The following is a 12,495-nucleotide window of genomic DNA, read 5'->3' on the forward strand; positions in this document are numbered from 1 at the left end:
TTAAGCTGTCATCTTTATATTTAGTGGGCCAGCTGAGACCGAAACCCAAGGCGGCTGAAGGAGTTTTGCCACGTTCAATTGATTAACAGTGCGGTAAAGTCTTATTCTACGTTTGGATAACTTTACAAAGGCTTTTTTTTTTGCAATATTGACCAGTAGTAGACTTAATATCTGTATCCTTCAAGAGCGCTAATATAAAATAATTATATGATTTCTTGGTCTGAATTTTGTTTTTTTCACAGCAGAGTAATATTCTTGATCGCACATCGATATCATAATTCTCCTATGACTCTTTTTTCTGTCGATAGCGTCATTTCTTTTAAGATTACATCGGTTAGTAACACGGCTTTTAGCTATTTCGGCAGTTGGGTCTTCTTTATAGTCCAATGGGTTCTACTTTCACTGACTACCAACGATAACCACACCGAGACGCCTCGGTCATGCTGAAACCATTTCCCTCCTCTCGAAATACTCGAAAATTGATCCTACTAGTCATTGGCACATACGTTGATAGTCTCACAGGAGGCTCATTCAAATTGTCCAGAAATACTGCGAACTTTGATGTCGTGTGTTGCCTGTAAACAGAATTTCGAATACGGAGCTTTTGTTCGTTTGGTTCACTTATTTCGAGGACGTTCTATTGTTCACTACACAATACTGTACTTGGTTTCTTCTGTCCCGAACGTAAGCGGTTTTGTTTTATCGACTGACTTGGATGAAATGTGAAAGCGAACTGAGTGTATACTTTTTTATTGGATGGGTAAAAAGTGATGAAATTTACGGCAAATTATTAGACCCATACTGAAAAATGTATATTTTCATGAAATATTGTTCATACTTCCAACGATGGAAAAGTAGTTTCAAAAATGCCACCGAGGAATATTCTAAAAAGAAGGTCCGTTCGCTTATATTTCCGCTTACAGACTAGTCAGAACTCATTGAAACTTGTGCATATTTATAAAGATACTGCAAGTAGAGCTATTTTAGTTGTTGTTATAGTCCAGTAGTCATTTGCCTATCTGTGCGTACAGTTAACAATATCCGAGTAAATCGTTGCTCCCGTCAGCTGTGAAGCTCATGCAATAATAAGATTTTTGAGTGAAAAAACTGCTGGAATTCTTCGAGAGTTATGCCTAATGTGATTTTGATCCGACTGCAATGAGTGAAGCAAAGGTTAGCCGATTGGGTCAAGATATGCGAAATGGACAAATGAATAGTTATGTTGAAGAGCTGAGGTCTGGTTGGCCAAAAGTTTCAAACTAATCATCGGTTGACACTTAACTGTCTACAGGGATATGACCCATATATGCTTGTATCCTCTTGCATTCTTTTCAAACTGCTATCACAATTAAATAAATCAGTTCTAAGTTCCACAAAAAATTGGCCACTTCTGTTTGATCGGTTAACAACTTTTTGCTCTGTGTTTTATCTAGGTTTTTGCAACGATTTGCAATTTTAAAGGCACTTCATTCTGTAGTTCCGGAACCATAAGTCGGAACCGCATAAAATTCAAATACAACCCATGGGAGCTTAAGACCTTCCATTTGAGCCTAGGTTTGTGATAATCGGATTCATTATCTCTTAGAAAATCAAGTGAGTTCTGTTTTTTGAATTTTTCATCCCTATTTTCGGTACTTTCGGAACTGGGACCCGATATGGCCGATGGCGATACGTGTGGCCAAAAACTAACATATCCTTCGAATTAAAACAGTTCCCATCCAAACTTAGAAGAGTTTGAATCGTCGTTTTTAATAACACTTCAACCTGTAACTCCGTAACGTTGGATTAGGAAGTCGATTTTGGATCAGATTCAATAGCAATCTATGGGATTATAAGACCTTTCGTTCGTGTACGTATTCAATATACGTATATGTGGAAATAAAATAACCATCATTATGGGGACGGATATTGCCTATCACGCAGCCCACCTGGGTTCTATTCCCAACCCCGCACATAGGGCCAGAAAGATTTTCTGGTCCGAAGAGGCGAATGACCTTAAGATGTTAAAACCTCTATAATTGAAACAAAAAAAAAAACCATCATTATCTTAGAGTTATTAATAAGTTTTGAAAACTATAGAAGCTAGATACAGCACCCATAGAGATGAGTTAAATTTTTAGTCTAAAATATTAGACAGGCGTTGAATTATCCAAATAAACAAATACATCGTGTGCATAATATTTTGGACTGAGAAAGCTATATATCAAAACTATTAACTCTATTTCCAGTCTCTACTTAAAATTTCATTTGAATTGTTCGCTTATAAAAAGCCAATTTGAATCATGAACATCTTTGAGATGGCTTCTCCGAACAAGAGTCGAAAATGACCACAAGACTACTCTGCAATCGAACAAAAATATACAATTGAAAGTTTTTACAAACCTATTTTAACCCACGTGATGGTGTGTCAATGCACAAAGTCTAATTAACTTTTTTTATTAAGATAATTCCCAACACGAATTTGGGCAGATTGTTGATACAAATTGTTAGTTATGTCGAATGACCTTGACAGACTGACTAAAATAATCGTCAACTGTAATCGGTACGATCAAAGTGTCTGTCAAATGAGATACTCGATAGTTCAATGACCAAGTAGAAGTATACTCAGTCAAAGACAGGTGACGCTTTTTGTTCTCTCTCTCATTCTCCTATTCCCTGTTGAAGTAAAAAAATTCCATGAGAGTACTAACATAAACATAAATTGATCGACTTATCCATCACGCTATACCCGTTCCCCAAAAACATAAATTGATAAAGTTCATTGTTCTTTGTAAAAAGTCATTGGATTTCGGAGTTTATTGGTGTACATGAATTTAATTCAATGTTTATGCTGCTTGATTAATATTTGGTCACATCGTAATCAAGCAGTGACAGGAGAAAAAAAGATAATATTAATCGCATCGGCAATCAATGAGCGTCCTGGTGAGTATAATATCAAGAGAATTTAAGGTATAACAGATCGACTCTCAGACACTCAATATATGATGATTGGTAGAGCCTGGTTGGCAGCAGTCCAGTGACATAAACTTTCCAATCTTCGGCGTGCAAAGTTGCTCGTTGATAGTGACATTTAGCAGCTCTGCTTAGTTATGTGCAATACGGCTCATTTCAATGAGCGGCCATGAGCCGAACGCTCTTTCGCAAGGGCCGGTTCAATTGAACGGCTCAATGACTCTTTTTCAATAAAAGTAAATATGGAGAAACAGTTCGAGAGAGAGAGAGAGAGAGAGAGAGAGAGAGAGAGAGAGAGTATGAGAGCCACGGAAATACATGAGCGGTATATGGGCGATCTAAAGTTGTGTTTCACATTCCATTTGAAAAAAAAATCTATGTTTCTTCTCCTATTACAACAGAATTTTTCAAAGATTCACTGGAGAAAAAATGTTCCTATGTATTTTTGACAGCTTCATTAGAAAACATCATCCTTTAAACAACAACGCAAGCTACACGTCGAACTAGCGTTAGAAGGCCACGGTTGTCAAATTTGGGCGGCAATCTTTTTATGTTGAGAGCCTCGGTTCAATTTTGAAGAGCCGTGGTTCGTTCGCTCATTGCTACGAGTCGGTTTAATGAACGGCTCGTGAGCGCTCGCCCATCACTAGTTCTGCTTCTGATTAGTCTGCGCTGAGATACAACTCAAATCATGATTTTTAAGAAGAGTCCTCAAAAATATCTCTTCACCAACTTATTTCTCAATATTTTTCCACAAAAAAATTACAAAATGTTGTTCGAATGATGCTCATTAAAACATTTATAAGATTTCATCCTCGACCATTAGTATTGTAAGCTTATCAAATGACCTAATAGTAACTTTCAAATGAGTCTTTCGAAATCAATTCTATTATCTCTGAGGAATCTTGTTGCATTACCCTTTCAAATTTGATTGACACTGTTAGCTTTCAAATAAGACTATGTTTATCAAATTTTGTTGAGTCATCTTCGGAATTCAGTCGATGAAAAATGTGCGGTTATTCGTTTAAGTCTCTCATACCGTAATATGTTCGGAACCAGAAGTGGCAGTCATTTAATCTTAGAATTTGGTCTATAATTAGTAGTAGTAGTAGCTTTCAAATGAGCCTGGACTTGTTATAATCGGCTAAGCCAACTCGGAGAAAATTGAGCGATAAAAATAACAACGTATTTTGTTGGTTCCGTCACTTATACCAGTATATCTCTGGAACCGGAAGTACCAGCCATTTGATTTTTGAGATTGATCAATAACCCAAACGTAGCTCGAGTCTTAGCTTGTTGAAATCGGTTGAGCCATCTGAGTGGTAAATAAACAACGCGTCACTTATACCATCATATCTCCGGAACCAGTAGTCATAGCCAATTGATTTTTTAACTCGATCAATGGTCCAACAGCAGCTTTCAAACGAATCTACAGAGAAAAGCAGAATGACAAATTTCAACGAACGCATGTGCTATTTAATGGGAAAGTATGGATATTCGAGTACATATTTTTTAAACGTACACGGAAAGACCGAAATCAGCATTTTGGCGAAAAAATGAGTTGATTTTCTGATTTTAGTTAGTTATTTTTTGAGACAACTAAAAAAATCTTACTTTTGCTAATTTAGATTTTTTAATTCTAGTTCGCTTAATAATAATAAAATATTTGTTGAAATGGCTATTTTTTCAGTTGAATTCACCAATTGAACGTGCTGTCATTTCTTAGCTAATGCACACTTCATATCCATTCAACTAATTTGCTAGTTGAATTAGAGAAATAAAACGTTGTTTTCAACCAACATAAATGGTTGAATTGGTTTCTGCAATTTGCAGCTATATGGCTCTCTGTCACCGGAAAAATGTTAACACCGTAATGACTACTAGCCACTAGATGGCACACTACTACCGAAAACAATTTCAGTCGCGGTTATCTTTCCTATATTGGCAGGTATAAATGCGATGTTGTATTGGAGAAAAAGGCATACGCGAAACATAAACTTCTTTTTGAAAACTTTACTTCTAAATCGCTATTTTCTTCATTCGACTTCGCGAAATCGACTCTCTCACTGAAAACTTTGAGCACTCGGAAAACAAAAACCGAATACAAGTAGTACACCGGACGGCGTGGTCTGGAAGATTGGAAGATACAAAAAACATCATTTGACATGCACAATTAGAATGCAACATTCGAAACTCACTTCACTGTTCCGCGTAAAAACATTATTACGCACAAACGCTTCAAATGCGCACAAATTCTGAATAAATGCACTTTCCACTAACAGTTTACGTCATTTTTACATATCGGTTAAGATATTTATATATGGATATATCGTAACACATGCGAAAAACATCAAAACAATTTGCAAGCAGTTTTAACAAGACTGTCCCTTTTAGCTTTTAAATGGATTGTTTTGCTTTGACACTTCTCATGAGTTTTTGGCTAATAAACTTGTTAACAAAACCAATTTCATTTTTGTTTTCTTGTGCTGTCCTTCAGTAATAACGGTGATAGATAAATAGAAACGAATTTTCTGATTTTAATAACGAAATTAGTTGTCAAATTCGTGTTGGATTGAAATATTGCTGGTTTGTGTCCAGGATATTCGCCAACTAAACACATTCTCTAAAAATAGGAGTTTTTTTCAGCAAAGTAAATTCTGAATTTTTCAAATTTTGTTGTTAAAATCAACTAATTCAAAAACAGTAATACGAATTAGGCGCAGAGCTAATTTCGGTCTTTACGTGTATATGTGACAATAAAGTCAAAATTATTTTCGTGCCAAAATATTTAAGACTGATAATGCCATAAATTGGAACTTTTATCTCTACTTCCAGTTATGAAATATCTAATTTAAATTTTTATTTCATTGTTGAGTCTGGTCGGATATCAAATGCCCTTTGGAATCATGAACATTTTCGAGATGGAATAGCATCATGGTTATTGAAACCGCCTACTTGGGTTCGATTCTGACTTCTCGTACTCATAGTCTGAAACTACTTTGAAATCTTAAAAAGCAGCATCTAAGCAACCAAAAGTTGCACAAATACTGAAAATATCCTCTTTCTTGCTGCTTAAAAGTACACGCGAAACTTTTGAGAGAACATGAACATGTTTCGCATGCACTTTCTCGCTGCTTAAGCAAATACGTGTTTTTTTCAGACAAATGAAAAGTACAGAACGAGTTGGGCGTGAACTTTCTCGCTGCTTAATAGTACCCGTGGAACTTTAGGCAATCTGAAGGTACAAAACCAGTTAAGCGAGTTTTTTCGCTGCACAGAATTTGTTTAGCTGTAACCTAGAAGTTGTTTAGACGTTCACTCGGCTGCATCGGGCGAACTTTCAAGAGTGGATAATTATTTTAAAACGGATTGTTTAGAATTCTTTTCATGATCTTTGTCAGCTGCTTAAGCCAAATGAATCCATTTTGTCCTGACTTTTTGGTTAATTGGGTACAAAATTGTCATTTTGATCAAGGTTCCGTGTGCATCTGTAGTAGAAGTCAAAGCTGTTAGAATTACTATAGATTCATGAATAAATTTTACACAAATTAAGATTTTATAAAAACTTATTCCACATTGTTTTATATACGTTATTAAGATACTAGATCCGGTTTTAGTGTTACGGGTCTATGAGTTATAAAATTACAAAAAACACCCAACACACAACAGCCAAGCTGAGTTATCAGAAAAGATCAGATTAGTTTTCATCATCAGCTGATCCAAAATGAAAAATGTTTGAATTAAAATATCATGTTTTCTTCTGCAGAACGAACTGGCCGATGTACTGCGCAAAAGACGAAAGGATCGCCAGCACGAGGCCTCCGATGAGGATCTCGGGCTGCCTCATAGTCCCATCACGCCCCAACGCAAAGATCGAACTATCAATAAGAGTGAAGGATCACTCAGTATTCTCAGCATGACCAGCTCGGATCTGGACCTGGAAGAACGCTCCGGTTCCAATGCCAGCGGATATAATCTTTTTCACATGGACTCGTCCAGTTCCAGTGCGTGCAACCGATCCTCGGATAATGCGGATGATCAGGGTAAAACATGTGATTTTAGTTTGCTTAGCTCGAGTTTCAACGGTCTTGTTTCAGTATCAGAGTCTCCAGCGTCGAAACTTAGTCATTCGGCTGCCAGACACAAGCTTGCTGTTAAACCAAAGAAAAAGGGACCTACACGAGCCCGTGCTCGTCCACGAGAGGTATTTTTCATTATCAAAGTAATTTATCGAGAAAAATAATACAAACCAAACTTATTTCAGTCATCGGTTCTACCCGCAACACCAGAAGTCAACGAAGATTCGTTGAAGCTCTCCACTTTAGATATCTCGACGAATCATGACATGAGCGAGTCAGAAGAGAAATGTCATTCCTTGACCTTTGGTATCAATCCGGGCGCTTTGACAACTCCTCAGCCGGTTTTAAGTTGCAGCAGCAGTACAACAGTCATCAACAAACCATCGGCACGGGAATTAAATTCTATTAACTCAAAACACTCCGCATCGACTTCTTTAACAACCAATAATTCCAACACGGGCTCATCAATCTACGTCAACAGGAATATATCCAAGAGCTATGATTTCAATGGGTTAGACAGAGGTAACCTAATTACGGAGGAGTTTGATCTGATTGGTGACAAACATGATGAAGATGGGTTCTTCAAGAGAATTTTGAATTACAGTTTTAAGAAAAAGAAACACGAGCAGGGTTACAGGGAGGAACATTCCCATCAATCAGTGATCGTTCCGGTTGCCGGCTCTCGAAAAGATGATAATACAAGTACCATTTACATAACATCCAGTGGTACAGAACCTGTTATGAAGCTATCCCTTCCGATTTGTGAAACAGACGGACCAGAAATAACCGGATACAAGAAAATCAAGGCAGGGCCAGCTGCCCGACAAAGAGTTTTCCCAAAAGATATTTTCAACTCAGAAATTGACGGACCTCGCGAAGGCCAACGGTATTCATCAAACGTGGAGGTCAACCGTCATCCGACTTCTGCCAACGGCATCATAATCGGCGATTCGAAAATTATCCAACACAAAAGTGAAGAATATTTAGTGTCCAAAACAAGAAAGCTATCGGAGCGAAGCTTCGACGATGAAGATGATGAAGAAGAAGCATTCAGGAAATACCAACCTAATACTGATAAAGTGAAGAATACGAAAATCAACGGAGTAAGTCCGTATCAGCAGCGTGTTATGAAGATTTCAATCCATCAGAATGAATCGCCCAAGCAAAGTCCAACCAAACGCAAGGCTGTAGAGAAGTCCAAGAGTTTCCGAGTTTACAGTGATAATGTTTCCAACAATTTAACCAACGCTAAAAACCTACCAAGTCTTCCCAATCTAACGAATTCTCTTTCGATCGGTAACTTCAGCAACAACTTCCTAGAAACAGAACACAAATTCTTTAGCATGACAGAGAATATCAACAACGGAAATCCGAAGATCTTCAAGGATTACATCACTAATGTTGACGATATTTCTGACGAGGGTAGGATGACAACATCGAATAGCTCTCTGCAGAAGTTTGAAATCAACGACAACAATTTGTTGAATCCCCGAGAACACGAACATTTTGACCACCAACCAAAATCGATTGTACTAACTACGAATAGTATCGCGCCACCGGAACCCAGCAGTATGCTGAACAAGTCCAATCAGAACATTTCTCAGATTGAGGAGACCATCGACAAACTGGTATCTTCTCCGTTCGTCAGTATTATCAAGGACGCCGGAAGTAATGATCGATTGGAGCAGCATGAAAAGCCGCACCCGGCATCGAACGGTTTACCAGAATTCATGAAAATTCAGCTAAATAAAGTGGAAAATCCGCGTTCAAAATCAAATATCGTACTGTTGACCTCGACTCCGGCTAGTAGCATACATCCCACACCATCACCCAGTCCCGCGATTCCTTCAAGTGCTTGTTCCGGAGATGAATCGCAAGTCAAACTACGCCGCTTTAGTAATGAAAACATTGAAATAACCGAGAACAAGCCGCCTCTGCCTCCTTCAGTGGTGCTTGCCGGATCGCGAGTTAGCTCCGTGGAAGTACCGAAGAGTCCTCCAGCTTTTAAGCGTGGAGAGCTGGGATCGAAACGTAGTTCGATCAACCTATCACAAGAGATTTCGGACGACAGGAAGGTAATCCTACAGCGCCGAACTTCAGTCACGGAGGAAAAGATCAAGTACGAGCGTCGCATTTCTTCGTCATCGGAGGATATCAAAATCGAACGGAAGAAATCCGGTTCGGATGAAGTTTTTGAGAAAAGGAACAGCAACTATAATAGTGGCTCGAGCAGCGGTGATGAGCTGGTGGTGCTGCGCAAGAAGGCGATCGTCGATAACTTTAAGGATAAGGACAAGGACACACCGGAATTGATGAAGGTGTTTGCTAGGCGATCACTGAAGCTTCGATCGGATGAGGATTACCGAAGCACAGATGTGAAACCGTTGACAAATGTGGATAGCGACAAGGAAAATCAATCCAGCGATGAAAAGTTGGACAAAATCGTAAAACCGGAGGGGACTCCGGTGGTTGCTAAAAATATCGGAACTGGATTGACAAAGGAATCGATCGATGGTAAAACTACACCCGACAGCAATGCCAACGAAGTATTGCGCAAAAATACACCGAAACCGTTCGGTGTACCGAACCGATTCGGCAATACGGGAAATGTGCAATGCAGAAATTCAACATCGTTTTCAGAACTGCGCAAATCATTGCTGCCAAGCAATGTGGTTGCACCTACTACGCAGAATAACAACAACAACAACACAAACAACAATGCTGTAAAAAATGGAACCGAAAGTAATGAATCTTCTGGGTTGAACAACACCAACAACAACAATAATAATAATAGCAATCGCCATACTATTGCCACCATGAATCAGTTTAATCTGAATGCTAACAATATCAACAACAACACTTGCAGCAGTGTCAACGGGAACGGGACAACTATTGAAACTATTGAAGACACTAACGAGTTCAAAGGTATCTTGCAGCGTCGAGCGGAATGGGAGAAAAGAGCTAAGGAAGGCTTCAAGTAAAGTTATTATTTCTCCAAACGCACGGTGACCGAAGAACTGAATAAAAACCACTACAGGCAAAGCGTCCAATTTGCTCAAATTGAATTTGATATCTTGCAAATTACTAACGTTACGAACCACTGTAGATCAGTAGGAAGTATTGGATTGAAATTAGTTCAATGTACGTGACACTTCTGCTCATAGCCGATGTAGTTTCGTTTGAAAGTTTCATCGCAGGGAACATCCTTTGCTCACACACAGAAGGAAGTTAGTATTAACTATTGTCCTGTAAACAGGTTCGACTTCCGTCAAAAGTAGTTTTTCGTAGTGTGTTCTTGAATAGATCTCCCCACCGAGCTGAAACGATTAAGAATGAGACCCTGTAAATCTGAATTTAATCTACACTGAGATGTCATGAACTACAATCATTGCAAGAAAAAACGTTATGTTTCCAATTCTTGTCGTTTGTAGATAGAAGAAGGAATTGTTAATGCCTCTAGCAATGGATATGTGAATGTTGAATAATGTTTTCTTTCTTGAACTTGTTTGCGCAGTTAGGCCTTGATAACTATATATTGAAATTCGGTTGCTTCTATGTACGACTTACTCACCTATTTAAAATGATAATCAAAACAAAAAAATGAATAAACTTAATTAGTAATCATTTCAATACTAAAACAAATGTGATAAACTATAAAATTTACATATATTAAAACACGATATTTTTAGACATTTATTGATAATCGGTACTTTAACAAGTGTATATTTTCAACTCTTAGGACCAGAAGCCCCAAAATTTACTGTAGCGATGCGATCGATTTTTTATATCTATTCCGATAATATTATTGATTTTTTTGATACATCGTATGTAGTGATGAGCGCTAACTGTAAGTTAGTTTTATATTGAATGAAAAAATACTTGTTGAATTTTGCATTAAACTATTGTACATATAAAAGGATCGGATTTGTCTATCGATAGGCTGCAGTATTCAAACTGAACTTTTTTGACAAAGAGCAAAGCCTTTGTTTCTACATTCACAATATAATTAGCATATTGGTAACACATATACATACTTGTATTTAGCAGTGATTGCATTCGATATATTTCACTGGTTTCCAATTTTATTCTAGAGCAAAGCTGAATCAAAACAGTTGTTTGGTGAATACTAGCTACTATCACAGTACATAGTCTTATCTGAGTGTTGTAGATTTTTTCCCACGAAGTCTTCAAACACGCATTTGCTAATCGAGAATTGTAGAAATATAGACACCATTCTGCTCCATATCCTCGGGATACACATTTAGCCTAGTGAGATGTTAGCAACAGAATTTTGACGGACCGTTGATCGCAATTATTCAGAAAGAGAAAGAGCATGAATAAATAATAAAACCTGTAGTTGGAAAATCAATGTAAATGAATTCCATTGATGAGCATAAATAAAGCAACTAAAAATGATTGTAATGATTTTTTTTTCATCCGATATATTTTTATGAACTGGTAGAGGACGCTAAAATTGATATCGAAAAATATTTAGGCTTTCAGATTATTAAATGTGTTCAGATACGAATGATAACGGTCGTTCTTTATAACCTTTTAAATCACCTTCTGAATTATCTAACCAAAGATTCATTGATATTTATATTATCAGCAGCCGAATCCGGGTGACAGATAAAAAATTTTCTTGAAGAGAAGAAAATTAAAATGTCTTTTCTTCACAAAACTGTGTTTTCTTCTCAACGATTTCAACATCTGAACTCTGGCCAGAATATTTTTTGATATAAACATTTGCAAAGAAATTTTACCTATTATCTTGATTTGGAATTCCCGTCATGTTCCAAAAAGGATTTTTTTACCCTTGAAAAAGAAAATGATTTTATCTTATGCGTTTTTTTTTAGAAAGAAATTTTGAAAGACAATTGCGTTATTGAGAAATCATCATATATGATAAAAGTAAGCATTATTTGTGCAATATTATCTTTAAAAACCCTTCTTAATCCACCTAGTGGTGTGATAATGCCTTTCTCTTTTTTCATAAAAGTCCCATGAAAATATATTTCATACTTATATTAAATAATTTCGGATACCAATTTTGACACCAATTGATTCAGATTGATTCAAGTAGTTCACAAAAGCATGCTTATGTCACACAGTCAGCATCATTTTTCCAAACTAGTCCAAACTAGTCCACTTAGTGGAATTTCCATATATCTTGAAAAATCACCATAGGGGGGAGTACATGAAATTTTCGAAATCGAAAAAAAATTTTTGATGCCAAAAGGCTTAGAATTGCATGAAACGTCGAGATTTAGTGTCATCTCGAAAAAATTTTTTTTGAAAAAGTCGACTTTTTGGGACTTGAAATATGAAATATGAAGTCCCAGAAAGTTGATTTTTTCAAAAAAAATTTTTTTTGAGATGGCACTAAATTTCGATGTTTTATGCAGTTTTAAGAGTTTTGGCATCAAAAAAAATTTTCGATTTTGGAAATTTCATGTACTCCCCC

The 12,495-nt window shown here is 37.0% G+C and overlaps 1 protein-coding gene across 2 annotated transcripts in view; it reads left to right on the forward strand.

Moving 5' to 3' along the window:
- Positions 1-11,448, forward strand: part of LOC131437425 (putative uncharacterized protein DDB_G0277255) — a 284,777-nt gene extending 273,329 nt beyond the window's left edge. For both annotated transcript variants that reach the window (XM_058606752.1, XM_058606754.1), the window contains 3 exons: positions 6,719-6,995; positions 7,050-7,156; positions 7,217-11,448. In XM_058606752.1, coding sequence (XP_058462735.1) covers positions 6,719-6,995; positions 7,050-7,156; positions 7,217-10,012 — 3,180 coding nt within the window. In that variant the 3' untranslated portion in view covers positions 10,013-11,448. The remainder of the gene's footprint in view (positions 1-6,718; positions 6,996-7,049; positions 7,157-7,216) is intronic.
- Positions 11,449-12,495: the final 1,047 nt, after the last annotated feature.

Source organism: Malaya genurostris, chromosome 3 (assembly GCF_030247185.1).
Source record: "Malaya genurostris strain Urasoe2022 chromosome 3, Malgen_1.1, whole genome shotgun sequence".
NCBI classification, from domain to species: Eukaryota; Metazoa; Arthropoda; class Insecta; order Diptera; family Culicidae; genus Malaya; species Malaya genurostris.